At 39.6% G+C, this 19,143-nt stretch overlaps 1 protein-coding gene across 2 annotated transcripts in view; it reads left to right on the top strand.

Moving 5' to 3' along the window:
- The window catches only part of CFAP91 (cilia and flagella associated protein 91), an 84,835-nt gene that overhangs the window by 12,045 nt on the left and 53,647 nt on the right, over nt 1–19,143 (top strand). For both annotated transcript variants that reach the window (XM_040250982.1, XM_040250974.1), the window contains exons 5-9: nt 4,240–4,421; nt 11,123–11,300; nt 13,173–13,330; nt 15,742–15,924; nt 17,240–17,382. In XM_040250982.1, coding sequence (XP_040106916.1) covers nt 4,240–4,421; nt 11,123–11,300; nt 13,173–13,330; nt 15,742–15,924; nt 17,240–17,382 — 844 coding nt within the window. The remainder of the gene's footprint in view (nt 1–4,239; nt 4,422–11,122; nt 11,301–13,172; nt 13,331–15,741; nt 15,925–17,239; nt 17,383–19,143) is intronic.

Raw genomic sequence — 19,143 nt, 5'->3', positions numbered from 1 at the left:
AAATTAAAACAATATACCACTATACAACTGTTAGAATGGCCAAAATCTGGAACACTAACACCACCAAATATTGAGCAACAGGAATTTTCATTTTTGACGGAAGTGCAAAATGCTATAGTCACTTCAGGTTGTCAGTTTCTTACAAGACTATGCATACTCTATACAATATGGTATTATCTTCGGTTCTGAACGATGCACTTCACGGAAATGAGACATCTGTAAATGACTATGTGGATTGAACTTTAATCCCTATGCACTCGACACATTTATTTAATGAGTGAAAATTACTAATACTGTTATGACTCATCTGTAGAAATGTTAGTGATTCTAACCTGAATCATGAATGTTAATGTATTGACACACCAAAATAAAATTTCTCTAAGACTCTTAAAAAAAGTCTATACACGTACTCTTAGCATACGATTTGGCAGTCCTACTCCTTGGTATTTACCTGAAGGGGTTGAAAACTTGTGTCTACACAAAAGCCTGCACACAAATGTTTATAGCAGCTTTATCCATAGTTGCTAAATCGTGGAAGCAACCAAAATGACCTTCAGCAGGTGAAGGGATAAGTAAACCATGGTACATTGAGACAACAAAATATTATTCAGCACTTAAAAGAAATGAGCTATCAAGTCATGAAAAGACATGGAGGAACCTTAAATGCATATTGTTAAGAGAAAGAAGCTAATCTGAAAGGGCTGCATATGTATGATTCCAACCATATGACATTCTGGAAAAGGTAAAACTATGGAGATGATAAAAAGATTATTGGTTGCCAGGGGGCTGGGGAGAATGGGGAAAGGATGAATAGGAGCACAGAGGATTTAAAGGGAGGGCAAATACTCTCTATGTTACTATGTGGTGGATACAGATTATTATATATGTCTACATTGACATGTAAGGATTTGTCTATACCCATATAATGTACGACACCAAGAGTGAACCTTAACAGGGAACTATAGTCAATATCTTGTAATAAACTACAATGGAAAATAATCTGAAAGATAATGTGTTTGTGTGTATAAAAAAAAATATAGATATATAACTGAATCACATTGCTGCACACCTGAAACATTGTAAGTCAGTCATACTTTAATACAATATACATATTTAAAAAAGAAAAAACTGAACCTTAATGTAAACTGAGTATTTTGGGTGACTGTGAAGTGCCAGTGTAGGTACATCAGTTGTAGGTACCACCTGGTGAGTGATGTTGATGGTGGGTCGGGCTATGCACATGATGGGGAAGGGGTATATGGGAAGTTTTTGTGCCTTCTCAGTTTTGCTGTGACTTAAGATTGCTCTAAAAATTGTCTTTGAAAATGCGAATGTTCAATAGAGTTCATAGTAACAGAATAAGATTTGCTAGCTTTGTGAAGCTCCTCTTTGTGTGTAGGTTTTAAACGTGCATTTATTATTCGTTTTTAGTCGAGTGGGTCTTTGTTGCTGTGCTTGCTTTTCTCTAGCTGCAGAGAGTGGGGGCTCTTCTTTGTCGCACTGCAAGGGCCTCTCACTGTGGTGGCCTCTCTTGTTGACGGGCTCTAGGGCACGCAGGCTTCAGCTGCAGCGTGTGGGTTCAATGGTTGTAGTCCCTGAGCTCTAGAGCAGGGCATAGTAGTTGTGGTGCAGGGCTTAGATGCTCCATGGCGTGTGGGATCTTCCTAGACCAGGGATCAAACCTGTGTCTCCTGCACTGGCAGGTAGATTCTTTACCACTGGACCACCAGGGAAGCCCTGCATGTAGTTTTGTTGGGACTAGAAGGGGAAATTTTAAAAGACTGTGGGTGTGGCAGACTGCCTGCTTTGATGGTGGCTGGTATTAGAGGAGGGAGGGTCTAGATGGAGGGTATGGGGCAGTAGGAGTTGCTGAAAGGATACCATCCTTAAACAGACTAAGTGAGGCTAAGAATGTGATCCAGGACCAGGCAGAGCTCAAGCCAAGTAGGGAGCAGATGTGGGGTCTTTCTGGTGTTGGGTCCTCTTTGAGGTTGGGCAGAGCTGGGAAAGAAGATTTTTTTGCTTGCTCTTTTTCACATTTTACTCTCCCTTGAAACCAACTGAAATGGAGAGAAGAATAGGTTGGAGAAAAATAACAAGTTAATTAGGAAAGGAACTGTGCTATTAAGTTACACCGGACCTTTGTCCAAGTAGCATTCCTCCTTTGCATCTTCTCCTCAGACCCACGGAGAAGGGTCTCAAGTCAGCAGAAAGCTTTGGCAGAAGGATTCCTCAGGCTTTGCCATAATCTTAGCACGTTTAAGCAGATGGTCAAATGTGAAGCTAATTTGGAAAGCAATAATTTATTCTCTTGATCCAAGTTGATGGTTTTATAATAATATTCATGTGACCTGGGATGATATAAAGGTAATTTAAAGTTATTTCCTCAAGTAGAATTTTTATAGTAGAATACTTTCTGCTGAAAACACAAGAAACTATGTATACTTATATTGTCTACTTATGTTAGAAATTAATAGCAACTGCTGAAAAAAATGATTTCAGTACCTGTTAGATTTCAACATTAAAATCTATATAAAGTACTGTTTCATCACAGGTTGAACTGCCAAATAGACACTTCTTTCTGATTGGCTTGAAATGCATTTTTCTTTGAGCTAAGATGTACATGCTGTGCTCATATATAAGCACCTCCCATTGCCTTTGACTATTTTTCTTAATGGAAATCTCTTTTTCCATTATATTTATTTATGTAATTTAATCAATTCTTCTACCAACTAGAAAAAAGATTTATTTTAAATGGAAGTGGTATATATACATATATATATTTCTTATTTTATAAGTAGTATATGTACAAGTTAAAAAAAGTTAGAAAATTCAAAAGACTATAAACATGAAAAAATTCTCTCTATAATCATACTAACCAGAAATAATTGCTTTTATTATTGTATATCCATTTAGGATTTTATATGTGCCCAGTAGCACAGTCCATAAAAACAAAAATGTACTCCTAAGGTACATACTGCTTTATAGTGTTCTTTTTTCTACTTTACATGAGATCCTTGACAGTTTTGTTCATTCATATAGATTACATTGTTACTTTTAATAGCTGGATAAAAATTATGGCTGTACCATTTTTTAAACAGTTTTCTACTGATGGTCAATATTTAAGTTTATGACTTTTTTAGAGTCAGATGTGTAGATTGGGAAAGATTTCCATGAAGTGTTGTTTAGTCAAAAAAGCAACATGCAAAACTGTACTTATAATATGATTTCATGTTAGTCAAACAGTAAAATAAACTGTATTTGTGTCAGTTGTAGAAAATAAGTGTGCAAAAAATAAGGAGGATGTAATTCAAGGATACATCTGGGGTATATATCCTAGATGGGCTTCCCCGGTGGGAACCCGCCTGCAATTGCAGGAGACTTAAGAGACACAGGTTCAATCCCGTGGTTGGGAAGATCCTAGGTACCAGGTATATAGAAAGGGTACTGCTATGGTTGGAAAAGGAAGAAAAAGGGATTGCGGGATACAAACTCAAAAGTAAAAGAAAACACTTCACTAGAAGATTAAACCATATGTGCTACTATACTTTTTGTTATATTATGGATAATGGTAGGCACATGTTTAAGTGAATTTATAAGTTTTTCTGTGCTTAAAAATAAAATGAAAAAAAAAAGGTGAAAATACTGGATCCAAGGTTGATGCCTAATGACTCCAGATATAACCACTTTTAAAAATAAAATTAGCCATTAAGTTTTCTACTGTTATAAATGACACTTTATAAACATGTTTGCATATATCTTTGCACACTCATTGACTTATTCCCCATAATAAATTCCTAGGAGCACAGTTTCTCGGGCAGAAGGGTGTTTTAAGGGTTTGATATATATTTAGTCACTTGTTAGGTTTATCTGTTTGTATTTTCATCAGCAGTTTATGAGAATGCCTGTTTCTTCACAAGTTCATTGATGCTAAGTACTTTCAATCGTTTAAATCATTGCTTATGTGATATAATTAAATAGCATCTTGCTGTTTTAATTTAATTTTCTTTGATTATGTTATGTTCATTATATTTTCATATGATTGTTAGAAGTTTTACTTTTTGTTTTCTGACTGTCCTTTATTCATTTTTCTGTGGCTATTTAACTGTCTTATTGATTCAGAAGGGCATTTTACATAGAAAGACTATTTAACTCTTAATCATATATGTTGCAAAACCTATTGATAGGTATAAAGTGATTATATCAGGTTTCAATTTTTAAAATAATTTTCCCTTTTAGGGCAGATCCATATACTTTTCCTCCTCCTCCAACTAAGTACCTGCCCCTTCCTTCGAAGTGCACAGTGGGCACTCAGACTGATTATCGGGATGCTGAAGTTCAAACAGATCCATATTCTCCAGAATATGTAGTATGTCAGGATTCCATCCCTGAGCTCCTGACCCTGGCTACTCTCACTTGGGGTGAGTTGGAAATTCTTTTGAATATTTGCAAATGACAGTCCTGATGACCATGCATGCTATTGAGTTCTTGGAAATGACACACACAGGCAACTGTGTTTTAAAGTATTGCTATTTAAAGTGTCTTGCTCAGTAGAGCTACTTCATAGACTCATACACTTTCTGATAGATTTGTTCAAAGAGAGATACGCCATTATCATTGTAAGGACACTTCTTGTCCTTTTTCCCTGAAGTTGAAGTTACATTTAGACTTAATTTTGTGGTTACTTTGCTGATGATTCACCTCCCTCTTCTCACTGTTTCTCTCAGTGAATCAGCTCCTTTTCACTGAGAAATTTATATTCTTTCTTTACACATAAGTTTTTTTGAGTATATAATACTGAATGCATATTCCAACATGTAATACGCATGACATATTCATATTCCAACAAGAAATAATGTTATCTTATACATTATGCATATTGTAAATATAGCAATAATATGCATTTTTCATTTTCCAACAAGTAATAATATCCTCTTACTTTGCTAAAATATCTTGGGATTTATCAAGGCTCTCTTATACACTTTATTTGATGGTTTGGATGATTTCTTTTGATATTATATCTGAAATGCTCAGAAATTTACTCTCAGAGTGTAGAAATTCACTCTGGTCTAGGCCTTTATAATGTGAAACTATAAAAATTAATAAGAGAAGGGGCCTTTAGAAATTGTTAGAAATTACCTTATTAAACTCATTTGATTGTGCCTAGGAAGCTGAGAACCAGAGAGATTGATCCCTTAAAGGTCATGGAAATACTTAGTACATTGTAATGATTTTTATTAAAATCATTTTATCAAAATGAGGTTACTTTTGTTTCCCCAATGTAATGAATTGCTGTGATCAAATCTGTGTTAGTAGCAACAAGGACGTTCACGTCTGAGTTCTAGTTTTGATTCTTGTTTCTTGGCTCACTTCTTGGATCCAGATTAAGCATTCTTGACTCCCTCAGTTTAAAGCAGAGACTCTACCTTAAGCCTAGGTGACAGATTCAGAGTATGCTGAAATCTTTCCTTCTCCTTTGAACACACAGAAAACATAATTATGAAAATTAATAACCACACTTAAAATAAGAAAATCGATCATTTAGCAGCGAAGACTTCTTCCTAAAAGGGAATCTGTGATGATGAGCAGGGACTCTGAATGGTGAGGAGCCAGACCTGAGTTACCTGATTAAACTAAAGGAGGGAGAAACTTCTCTCCTGCCCACAGGTAGGACTGAAGCCCAGTGCTTGCCAGTCTAAGCCAGGTACTCCTACCTGCGGCCTTGAGCTTTACCTCTTGGTATGGGAAGGGCTTAGCTTTGAGCTGCAGAAGGACTGGGGCCCCACCCTCGAAAACAAGAGGTTTAGGTAGGGGCTCAAAAATGCTTCACTTGGTAAAGACCTAATTGGAGCCCTGCCCTGGCAGCTCTGGGGTTGAAGTATCAATAAAAAGCTACATGAGTCAGGCCTACCTCCTTGTTGGTGAGGTCCTGGGTAAAAGTTTAAATGGAGGCCTACATATTATGTGTGTAGACGTTTAAACATTATACATCAAGCTACTGTCTTTTAGATAAAATACAGTCTATATTTTTCACAAATTTTTATAAAAAGCTGAAAGGACAAATGTACATTTGAAATCCTTAGACTCCTTGGGATTGCACCCTGGCATGTGGCAGCAGTGGGAGAGGCTGCCTGGTGGCTGGCCCTTTTCTCTGGCTCTGTTCATCATGGGGCTTGCTGTGCATGCTGTGATTGTCTCTCCTGTCCTGCTTTTCCATTTTCTGTTTAGACATCCTTGCAAACAGCTGCTGTGTGGCCACCCCTTGGGCTTAAGGGTGGACAAACAGCAGCATGTAGTCTGCCCTCAGGAGTCTGAATCCTGCGAAGTGGCCCATATAGATTTTGGAAGTGGGCATGGGGCCATTTACGCAAGGAATTCCAGGCTCCCTAAGAGATGGAGTACCTCCAGGTGGGCATTCTGTGGTATCTTTAGAGTGCTGTGGGAAAATAAGCCAAATCTAGAATTCTTACACCAGCCAAACTCTTACCCAGGAGAGAAGGTGAAATAAAGACACTTTAATAGGACAGAACATTTCATAGGTCTATCTCATAGGATATTGTAAACACTAATTAAATTCATTTATGTAATGTGCTTAGGCCAATGCCTAGTATGGAAATAAGCATTCTATAAATGTTAGCTATTGATCTGAATAAGATAAGAATAAAAGGACATCCTTGAACATACTTCCAAGTTCAGTCGCTCAGTCATGTCCAACTCTGCGGTCCCATGGACCGCCAGGCCTCCCTGTCCCTCACCAACTCTCAGATCTTACTCAAACTCATGTCCACTGAGTCGGTGATGCCATCCAGCCATCTCATCCTCTATCATTCCCTTCTCCTCCTGCCTTCAGTCTTTCCCAGCATCAGGGTCTTTTCCAGTGAGTCAGCTCTTCTCATCAAGTGGCCAAAATATTGGAGTTTCAGCTTCAACATCAGTCCTTCCAATGAATATTCAGGATTGATTTCCTTTAGGAAGGACTGGTTGGATCGCCTTGCAGTCCAAGGGACTCTCAAGAGTCTTCTCCAACACCACAGTTCAAAAGCATCAATTCTTCAGCGCTCAGCTTTCTTTATAGTCCAACTCTCACATCCATACATGACTACTGGAAAACCATAGCTTTGACTAGATAGATGGACCTTTGTTGGCAAAGTAATATCTCTGCTTTTGAATATGCTATCTAGGTTGGTCATAACTTTTCTTCCAAGGAGTAAGTGTCTTTTAATTTCATGGCTGCAATCACCATCAGCATTAATTTTAGAGCACCCAAAAATAAAATCTGTCATTGTTTCCACTGTTTCCCCATCTATTTCCCATGAAGTGATGGGACCATATGCCATGATCTTAGCTTTCTGAATGTTGAGTTTTAAGCCAGCTTTTTTCATTCTCCTCTTTCACTTTCAGCAAGAGGCTCTTTAGTTCTTATTCACTTTTTGCCATAAGGGTGGTATCATCTGCATATCTGAGGTTACTGATATTTCTCCCAGCAGTCTTGATTCCAGACTGTGTTTCATCCAGTCCAGCATTTCTCATGATGTACTCTGCATAAAAGTTAAATAAGCAGGGTGACAGTATACAGCCTTGACATACTCCTTTCCCTATTTGGAACCAGTCCGTTGTTCCATGTCCAGTTCTAACTGTTGCTTCTTGACCTGCATACAGACTTCTCAGGAGGCAAGTCAGGTGTTCTGGCATTCTCATCTTTTGAAGAATTTTCCACAGTTTATTGTGATCCACACAGTCAAAGGCTTTGGCATAGTCAATAAAGCAGAAGTAGATGTTTTTCTGGAACTCTCTTGAAAAGATCTGTAGTCTTTCCCATTCTATTGTTTTCCTCTATTTCTTTGCACTAATCACTGAGGAAGGCTTTCTTATCTCTCCTAGCTATTCTTTGGAACTCTGCTTTCAAATGGGTATATCTTTTCTTTTCTCCTTTGCCTTTCACTTGTCTTCTTTCCATAGCTGTTTGTAAAGCCTCCTCGGACAACCATTTGCCTTTTTGCATTTCTTGGGGATGGTCTTGATTCCTGTCTTCCTGTACCGAACCTCCGTCCATAGTTCTTCAGGCACTCTATCAGATCTAATCCCTTGAATCTATTTGTTGCTTCCATTGTATGGTCATAAGGGATTTGATTTAGGTCATACCTGAATGATCTAATGGTTTTTCCCTACTTTATTCAATTTAAGTCTGAATTTGGCAATAAGGAGTTCATGATCTGAGCCATAGTCAACTCCCGGTCTTGTGTTTGCTGACTGTATAGAGCCCCTTCATCTTTGGCTGCAAAGAATATAATTAATCTGGTTTCAGTATGGACCATCTGGTGATGTCCGTGTGTAGAGTCCTCTTTTGTTGTTGGAAGAGGATGTTTGCTATGACCAGTGCATTCTATTGGCAAAACCCTGCTTCATTCTGTACTCCAAGGCCAAATTTGCCCATTACTCCAGGTATTTCTTGACTTGCTACTTTTGCATTCCAGTCCCCTGTAATGAAAAGGACATCTATTTTGGGTGTTAGTTCCAGAAAGTCTTGTAGGTCTTCATGTATGCATGCATGCTAAGTCACTTCAGTCATGCCTGACTCTTTGTGACCCTATGGATTGTAGCCTGCCAGGCTATCTTGTCCAAGGGATTCTCTAGCCAAGAATACTTGAGTGGGTTGCCACTCCCTCCTCTGAGGGATCCTCCAGAACCAGGGATCGAACCTTCGTCTCTTGCATCTCCTGCATTGGGAGGTGGGTTCTTTACCATTAGCACCACCTGGGAAGCCCATAGGTATTCATAGAACCTTTCAACTCAGCCTCTTTGGCATTAGTGGATGGGGCATAGATTTGGATTACTATGATGTTGAATGGTTTGCTTTGCAAACAAACTGAGAAAATTCTGTCATTTTTGTGATTGGACCCAAGTGGTGCATTTCAGACTCTTTTGTTGGCTATGAAGACTACTCCATTTCTCCTAAGGGATTCTTGCCCACAGTAGTAGATATAATGGTCTTCTGAATTATTTTTGCCTTTCCTGCCCATTTTAGTTCACTGATTCATAAAATGTTGATGTTTACTCTTGCCATCTCCTGTTTGACCATTTCCAGTTTATCTTGATTATGGCCTGACATTCCAGGTTCCTATACAATATTGTTGTTTACAGTATGAGACTTTATTTTCACCACCAGACATCCACAACTGGGCGTCATCTCCACTTTGGCTCAGCCTCTTCATTCCTTCTGGAGCTATTTCTCCACTCTTCTCCATTAGCATATTGGACACCTACCAATCCAGGGGGCTCATCTTTCAGTGTCATATCTTTTTGCCTTTTCATACTGTTCATGGGGTTCTCAGGGCAAGAATGCTGAAGTGGTTTGTCATCTTCTCCAGTGGACCTCGTTTTGCCATATCTCTCTGCCATAACCCAGCAGTCTTGTGTGGTCCTATATGGCGTGGTTCAAAGTTTCATTGAGTTATACAAGGCCACCATTTTGGTTCATTTTCTGTGACTGTGGTTTCCATTCTGTCTGCCCTCTGATGGATGGGAGTGCATGCTTCCTGATGGGAGGGACTGGCTGTGGGGGAAACTAGGTCTTTCTCTGGTGGGCAGGGCCATGCCCAGTATACCTTTAGTCCAGTTTTCTGCTGATGGGTGGGGCTGTGCTCCCTCTCTGTAGGTTGGACTAAAGTGGCCCAGTCCTTGAGTGTGCAGTCTCTATGGCGGAGCTGTAGGGTCTATGGTAGGGGTAATGGTGACCTCCTCCACAAAGACTCATGCCAGTACCTTGTGCCTCCCAGGACTGTTGCTGTCAATACCTCTGACCCTGCGGCAGGCCACTGTTGACCCGTGCCTCTGTTGGAGACTCCCAAACACTCATAGGCAAGTCTGGCTCAGTCTCTTGTGGGGTCACTGCTCCTTTCTCCTGGGTCCTGGAGCACATATGGTTTTGTCTTTTCCTTCCAACAGTCTATTTCCCCAGTGCTGTGGGAGCTTTATAATCAGATCCCACTGAGATTCTTATCATTAATGATAAGGCAAATGGATTGGGTTTGGGGGAGCTAGGCTGGTGTGGATACTAAACATCCTGTCCTGCATGGGGCAGGCCCATCCAAAAATTAATTGTTGGCCCAATGCGGTATTAATAGCATCCTGGTTGAGAAATAATTGAGTTAATGCAGTGAAATAAGAGAAGAAAAATTAGGTTTGCGGATTAGAAAGAAGAAGCAAAACTATTTTCACTTGTAGGCAATGCGCTCATTTTAAAAATTTTAATTAACAGAACTAAGAATCTCAGTTCAGTAAGGTAGCTTATTGTGAAATCTACATATGATGTTACTTCTTCCTTCCCTGGTAGCAGTGCAGGAGATACTGGTTCTATCCCTGAGTCGGGAAGATCCCCTGGAGAAGGGAATGGCAACCCACTCCAGTGTTCTTGCCTGGAGAATTCCATGGACAGCCCATGTGATTGCAAGAAGTCAGACATGACTGAGTGACTCATACTTTCTGACTTGATGCATTTTTCTTTTTTTCTTTGTCTCTCTCTCTCTTTTTTGCCCCCAATTTCTCTGGTTAGGGCTTCCAGTACTATGTTGAATAGAAGTGGTGAGAGTGTGCACTCTTACCTTGTTCCTGATCTTAGAGAAAAAGCTTTTAACCTTTCACTGTTGAGTATGGTGTTACCTGTGGGCTTCTCTGTATAGTTCATTTTTGTTTAATATTTGTTTCTAGAGAGGGAGTATAGTGTAGTATGTAAGACTGCAAGGGCCAGATTGTCACGGGCAAATTATGGGTTTCACCACCTACTAACTATGATCTTCTGCAAGTTATTTTGATATTTCTTTGTATTTCAAAAGATGGATTTTTCCAATACGGAACGTTCCAAGGTGTGATTATTTAGTAATCACCTAATATCTTTAAATACTTCCATGCAAATGAAATGTCTTCCGACTGAATTGCTAATAAGAAAGAGTGCAGGGCACAGATAATATACTCTCAGGCACATGTGGAGACGTATCCCCATATCATTTCATCTTGTCATAACCTTGTATTTAAAGAGCACAGGAGCTGAGAAGGAGTCAATTAAATGCTAGTAGGTACATGAGTGTGTCTGTGTGTTTCTTAAGTGTTCTGCCTCATCCTCTAGGTCGAGGTCTCCCGGCAGGACAAGCTGAAGTCGAGATGATAGAACGTGCCCGGGAGAAGCGTGCTTGGGAAGACACCCTGCCCCCTCTGAGTGACACCTCCCAGTTTGAGAAAAGGAGACGGATGATGAATGCCATGGAGAGGAAGGAGTGGGCCTTCAGAGAGCAGGAGATCGAGAAGTAGGTTCTCAGTTACCCAGACAATTGCTCCTACACTGATGGGATTAATACTTTTAAGCAATAGAGCAAATAGAGTTCCCAAATGTAAGGGTTTAAAAGCAATCCTTAACCTGTAGAGTTAGGAGACTGGGTTTCAGGAGCAATAACTCCATTATTTTTTCTCCAATAATATAAATATATATATAATGCCTTCTTTATGTGTGAAGTTCAGTGTGGAACCCAGATTTGAACAACTCCTCACAGCATCTCTGATCTTCTCTTTTCTCTTTAGTAACTTATCTAGACTGTCACAGAATTCCACTGATTTTTACAAAATGTCTTTCAGACTGACCCTTTCTGTTCTTTACCAGTGCCAGGGTCCCTCAACTTTGACCCTCTTCCTATCCATCAAACAGCCTCCTGGCTGACCCTGTCTCTTCCCCCTGGTACCGGATTCAGTCAGGACCTCTTGGGTTCTAGCTGCAGCTAATAAGGCATTTATATTTAAAAGACAAACTGTGGAATGTTTCAGTTAAGAGATGACCTCACAGTACATAAGTAACAATATGCTAGGGTATTTCTGGTTGAATTTTTAGCCATTTTAACTGATGTATTTTCAGTAATGAGATTATCTCTGAATATGTAGAAATGATGAGGACCAAAAAATTTCAGTTCCTTAGCAAGAAGAGTGGGGAGGGAAATTCTTGAGGTGCCCTTTGTTCCTGTGCTGAGGTGCTTCCTTGCTCATAGCATTGCTACCAAGCCCCTGACAATGTACTATCTCTGCTGAGGCCCCACTTCTCCCTTGTCAGTGTGGCAAATCTCAACCCTTTTGATCCTCAAGTGCTGAGTTAATGGCTACTTTTAAGAAGCCTTTCCCACCACCCCGCTCCTTCCTTTTGATCAACTGGGAATAGCACTGAAAGAGGTGCTCTGCCATTTCTTCTCCCGCAGAAGTCTTTTCATTCTTCTGCCCTGGTGTTTTGATCCCTGTGTTGTAAATGTTGGCTTATATGCCTACTTCACTGAAACAGTGCTCCTTGAGACAGTGCATTTTATCTTGTTTACCATTGTTTTATTCCCTGCCTGGCATAAGTATTTGACAAATAAGTGATTGAATAAATTATTATGTAAAATTTTAAGTAAGAGTAAAATGTTCACATCTCTATTTTAGAAAGGAAAATCTTGACCACTACATGGAACAAAGATTGGAAGGAGGCGAGACTAGACTAACACCTAGAGTCCGAGTCAGGAGAGAGATGACCAAGACATGAGCTAGGGAATAGATGTAAGAAGTGTTTCAGAGGAGGGAAGAAGGTAGGAGGAGGAGTAGATTTCTGGGGGAATAAAATGAGTGAGGTTTCTTTGAAGGGATAATTGGAGATTCAAGTAGATGGAAGTTCTGGTTCAGAAATATCTGGGCTAAAGTAGATATTTTGAAGTCGTATGTACACATAAGCCAGGTAGTCCTGGAGAACAATGAGAAGGTGAGGTAAAGGGAAGTGAAGAATGAATATCCGTACGTGCCAGATGCTGTCGCATTCACCACTTAAGGTAGCATGCCACAACCACGTTTTCTCTCAATCCTCCTGTTCCTTAACTCTCCAGCAATACCTGTCGGCCTGAAACTGTGGACAAACATTTTCCTGTTCACTTAGGCTCTTCTGCCTAGAGATACACCCATATAATATTCTTCTTATATAAAGCCTATAGAGTGCCTACCCCAACCCCCAACTCATTTCCCACAGTTTTGCCAGAGTGGTCTTTTTAAAATGCATGAATATGGTGCCAGCCTGAAGAGAAGGTCCTATTTATGGCAAATGTTCCCTTTCTTTAACAGAGCATCCTGTTTGAGAGACCATAGGCTTCTTTATGATTGTAATTTGCTTGAAGATTGCAGGAGATTCGCCTGGAAGTTCTAAAAGAGCTGCTGAAGAAGCGTGACGCGAGTCAAAGTGAAGTGAACATGGCACGCTTGAATGCCCAGTGGTCTAAACTACAGGAGGCGAAGGAGGCAAAGCTGGCACAGATTCAGCGCAAGCACGCGTCAGGTGATGGCGCAGCACCAGCCCGCGAGGGCTGGAAAAGCTGGCTCCGCTTTGGGTTTCTGGCCAAAGCTGATTTAACTGTGACAGAATTCTTTTTTGGTCCTAGTGTTATTTAACTGATAAGGGGCAGGAGATGAGTTATTTCTCGAAAGTAGAAGAGTGGAGGAAAATTCATCACTAAGAAAATCAAGTAATGGTATTCTAACGGGTAATTTATGGAGTGTGTGTGTGTGTGTGTGTGTGTGCGCGTGCGTGCGCGTGCGCGTGCGTGTGCGTGTGTGGTGTGTGTAGGTATTGGGCTCCCCATATTCATAGGCTGAAGCCCTGTGTAGGTATTGGGCTCCCCATATTCATAGGCTGAAGCCCTGGATAGAGAGCTTTATTTCTCAACCTGTTTTTCATTGTTTCCCACTAAAAGAGGCATTCAGATATCTTTTTTCCTATTTATCCCCCTTCCATGAAATTAAAATTTTTTTAAAAGCCCCCTATGCTGGGTCTTCTTTTCCATGCAGGGGCTTCAGTATTGTGGCACGTGGGCTTAGTTGCCCCATGCCTGGCATGTGAGATCTTAGTTCCCCGACCAGGGATCAAATCCATATCCCCTGCATGGCAAGGCAGACTCTTAACCACTGGACCAGTAGGGAAGTCCCTCCCATGAAATTTTAATACCATAGGTGTACTATATATCTGTTTATATACTATAAATATATCTGTACTTTACACATAAAAGAGAAGTCAGTGGAGGATTAAAAATGACTTAATAAAAATTTTTAGTTTTAATTTAAAGTAAAAAATTTTAATTTAGCATTTAGCTTTATAGCTGTACTTGGTGAGTAACTTTTAATATAATTTATTTCCTTATAAAGTTATCCTGCATCATTTATATATGCAGATTAGCAATCTATACACATAATAATAGCAATGTAATCACAGTAAAGAAGTATTCAAAATTTCCTCGTAAAACAATTACAAAAATTAATTTCTTAAAAATTACTTTTAGTAAACTTTTAACTTTTTTGATGTGAGAAAATAACTTTTAACTCAATTAGCTGCTACATATGCATTTAGATACTGCCAACATTTTTTTCTTTTCAGCAGTTGACATACTTAGCAATGGGTTGACTTTTTTTTTTCTTGTTACTCCTTCTATCCCTCTCTCTTCATCCTCTGGGATCACCTCCCAATAAACTACCTGCACACATGCCTTTATCTCAGGTTCTGTCTTTGGGGGAACCCAGGCTGAGAAACAACTCCAATGTCACTTCCTCCAGGAAGACCTTCAAGGACCTCTGCCCCCGGAAAGTCAGGTCCTTGTTGTCTGCTCTCAGTGTTATACGCCCCTGAATTTTTTTGAATGTGTAAGAAAGTGACTTTTCACTTAACTAGCTTTTAGTTATGCATTTAGATATTGTCAACAGTTTTTTCATTTCAGTCCTTGAAATAATCAATGATGGGTTGACTAATTTTCATAAATAACTAAGGCTTCCCAGGTGGCTCAATGGTAAAGAATCTGCCTGCTAGTGCCGGAGACACCAGTTTGATCCCTGGTTGTAGAAGGAAATGGCAACCCACTTCAATATTCTTGCCTGGGAAATCCCATGGACAGAGAAGCTTGGCGGGTACAGTTCAGGAGGTTGCAAAAGAGTCGGACACAACTTAGCAATTAAACAACAACAAAATAAAATATACAGTATTTTAATCATGAAATTCCAGCTCACACACAAAAGCCCTGAGGGTTACATATAGATAACATTCAAAAGGCAGCAGTAGTACATGCAGCCACCTCTTACAATATGGCTTGAAAATCTCACAGTCTGATTTTACACCCGTTGAGAGTACCTGATGTAGAGTCTTCAAAGTGGGGGTTCTGTCATGGGTTTGAAAGAAAAGGAGCATGTAGAGGTAGTAATCCTGACTCCTTAAATTAGTAAACTAGTATGTTCAGCTGAGCCTGCCAAATAATTCTGAAACTATAAGCTTGGATATATTCTAATTTATTCTGGTGTTAGCCAAGATGACCAGAGATTTTTTGAAGAGCTTGTAGCCTTCCTTTCCTTTTAATTATTCTCTTAGGAGAAAATAATTCCCTCATCTCTATTGAAGAAATATATTTTTCAGTTACTTTGAGTTTCTTTCATTCATTGCACAAACTTATTTCTGGCCCAGAGCTTAGAATGCAGTTATAAAAGATTTTTGGTGAGTACCAATTGAGGATATTAGCTGATTCAGCTTCTGTCATATCCACCTGTTCTTTGTCTTAAGTGTTATATTTGGGCTGCAGTTAGTGATCATGATGAAATTTATTCAGCTCAATAGTCTCCTTGTGAATAAAACTACAACTGGTTTACTAGCCTGTATTTGGATCATTCAGAAAAATATTTTAGAGATAGTCATGGAGGTATGTTTTATTTTAGCAATCAGGAAACTTATGGGAAAGGGAAAGAATATAGAAGGGAAGTTGGAGAGAAGAAATATCATCAAGGATTATTGTGATTATGCATCACAGGTCTATGGACCTCTATCTCGCCTTGGTCGTTTCCCAGACAACAATTCAGAGGACTTTGTAGTAAAAAACCACTATCTCAACACCTATGAAGGTAAGCAGTTCCCATAATTACAAGCCTAGTATAAGAGAGTTATCTTAGAAATATGAAATATAGCAATTTAGATTAAAAGCTAATCAAAAATAAAATATTTGTAAGAAATAGCCATTACATGTTTAGTATTATTAATAATGAGTTCATAGAAACCAATAAAAACTATAAAGACCCAAATAAATAAATGGATACACTATGCAACAATTTACCAAGCAGTAAAGTCAATAAACTACTAAACATTTAAACATGTTTAATGTCACTAAAATCAAAGTTATGCAAAAATAAAATACAAAAAGTTTTTATACCAGGTTTATGATGCAAACAAGAAATATGTAATGAAATCAGCCCTTTATGGAGAAACACCAGAAGACTAGTGGGCAAGGAAATGGATAAACTAGGGGATAAATTAATGGAGAGGGTTATACCTGTTGTATACCTGGAGAAGGGAATGGCAACCCACTCCAATATTCTTGCCTGGAGAATCCCATGGACAGAGGAGCCTAGCAGGCTTCAGTCCATGGGGTCACAAAGAGTGGGACACGACTGTGTGACTACCACCACTATGCTGCTAAGTCACTTCAGTCGTGTCCGACTCTGTGCGACCCCATAGACGGCAGCCCACCAGGCTCCCCCGTCCCTGGGATTCTCCAGGCAAGAACACTAGAGTGGGTTGCCATGTCCTTCTCCAATGCATGAAAGTGAAAAGTGAAAGTGAAGTCGCTCAGTCTTGTCCGACCCTCAGCGACCCCATGGACTGCAGCCTTCCAGGCTCCTCCATCCATGGGATTTTCCAGGCAAGAGTACTGGAGTGGGGTGCCATTGCCTTCTCCGACCACCACTATACCTGTTGTAAAGTCCAAGAGAGCCTTAATAAAATTATTTAAATTTCAGTTAAGAGGTTGGAGAATCATATGGCCAAGATCGTGCATTGACGGTCACACCACTGAACTTGCACCTCTGGCTGACCCTCTCTAGAGCTGAATATGATAACCTGGTGTACAGCCACTTTAGAATAGTGGTGCCATGTATCATATGATCATTAACTTCCTGTTTATTATTGTGGTATTATTACTTTTTGGTAGGACAGTGGTTTCATTTTAGAATGCATTTCTTATTTTACAATCTAAGTTATCAAGAATATAAGTTAATTATATAGAAATTTCCTTTGTAGTTCAAGGACAATTCAATTACATGAGGTACACCTTGTCAATAATTCTAAATAAAACCACTTGGCAAACTGCTAATAACATTAACAGTATGCTTTCAAATGATATATTTAAGCACCAGACGCTAATCATGTACTTCCTTTCCATAGGATTAGTTGAGCTTGAGTCATGTCTCCCAGATTTTGTGACACAACCCCGAATCAAACCACCAAAACCAAAAGTCACTACTACCAAAGATGGTTTTCTAAAGAGGGCTGCAAGGGTGGACCGTGAGTTGGCAGAGGTTCATAAGGTATGCTGCTGCTGCTTTTTTTCTTTTCTTTTTTTCTTTAGCAAATTTTATTTATTTTTATTTATTGGAGGATAATTGCTTTACAATGTTGTGTTGGTTTCTGTTGTACAACATGAATCAGCTATAAGTATACATATATCCCCTTCCTCTTCAGCCTCCCTCCCACCCCTCTTGATCATCACAGAGCACTGAGGTGAGTTCCTATCTGGAAGACAAGATGCTTCTAGTGGGGCTTTTGCAGAGTTATACTACACTCCAAAACTGCACTTTGTCTTGGGCAGCAATGGGCACAACACACAAGCCTACATTTTTTTCTCCTCTCTAGACCTTTCTGGTGGTTGCCTGTGTTGTGCTGAATCAGAGTTTTACCCTCTCACTTCAAAATGTAGGAAAACCTCTTGGAGGGTATTCTCCCCATTTGCAGAAGTCACGGTACTTTCTAAAAATGGTTCTGACTTGGTATCTATCCAATAAAATATGACACAGCATTGATGTATAACAAGTTTCTAGCATTCAGGATTACTGTTGCTTTTAATAGTGTAATAGGCCTTATTTTTCTCCTTTAAATTTGTTAGCATCATGAAGAAAGGGAGTCATGTTCAGCATCCCTCTCATCTAGTTTAAACTCAGCTAAATGAGAAAGTTTGATGGTCTTCCCATGAGCCAACTGTACAGCTTTATCCATTAGCTGGCCTTTCTCTTTTCTTAATTGGACTATAGGTGTTCAGACTTGTATTCTTTTGAATCTGTCGGTTATGATCGTAGTGCTTAGTCTTTATGCTGCATCAGAATCACCTGGAGGGCTTGTTAAGACATGTGCTGCTGGGCCCCACCCCCAAAGTTTCTGATTCAGTAGGGGGGAGAGGGCTGGAGTATTGGCATTTTTTGCAAGTTTCCAGGGGATGCTGGTGCTGCAGGGACCACACTTTGAGACTCACTGATTTATGACATACCCTGCTCACTGGTCCAGGCATGTTTGTTTGTTCAGTTAGTAATAGCATAAGGATCCAGGGCTTCCCAGGTGGCTCAGACAGTGAAGAATTTACCTGCAATGCAGGAGACGTGGGTTCAGTCCCTCAACTGGAAAGATCCCCTGGAGAAGGAAATGAACCCGCTCCAGTATTCTTCCCTGGAGAATTCCATGGATAGAGGAGCCTGGTGGGCTACAGTCTGTGGGGTCGCAAAGGGTCGGACACTGCTGAGCACCTAACACTTCCACTTTCCAGGGAGCTCACAATGAAGATAAAAATTAGGTCCTTGACAATATAAGAATTACGATATTTAAAATAGTATATCTATGTTGTTCTTTCCTACCTCATCCTGCAGTCTCTTTAACTGATTCTAAATTCTATATTCATCATTTTCTCACTTTCTATAAGATTGTTTTGTAGATAGTCTTATTAGAGTATGGAAGTTCCCATCTATTCCTAACATACTGAAGCTTTTAATAATGTGTTTATGTTGAATTTTATCAAATGTTTTATCTGTATTTATTGAGATAATTATATAGTTTTCCTTTTAAAAAATTACTGTTCTAATAAGGAACATTTATAGCTTTTATAAATGTTAATTTGTGCTCACATACTTAGTACTTCCCTGAAGTACTTCCCTTAGTACTTCACATACTTAGCCATATTTGGGCTTCCCTGGTGGCTTAGCTGGTAAAGAATCCACCTACAATGCGGGAGACCTAGGTTTGATTCCTGGGTTGGAAAGATCCCCTGGAGAAGGGAAAGACTACTCACTCCAGTATTCTGGCCT

This window comes from Oryx dammah, unplaced genomic scaffold (genome assembly GCF_014754425.2).
Source record: "Oryx dammah isolate SB20612 unplaced genomic scaffold, SCBI_Odam_1.1 HiC_scaffold_2, whole genome shotgun sequence".
NCBI classification, from domain to species: Eukaryota; Metazoa; Chordata; class Mammalia; order Artiodactyla; family Bovidae; genus Oryx; species Oryx dammah.
Note: the sequence above shows the minus strand (reverse complement) of the source record. Positions and strands in the feature narration are given on the sequence as shown.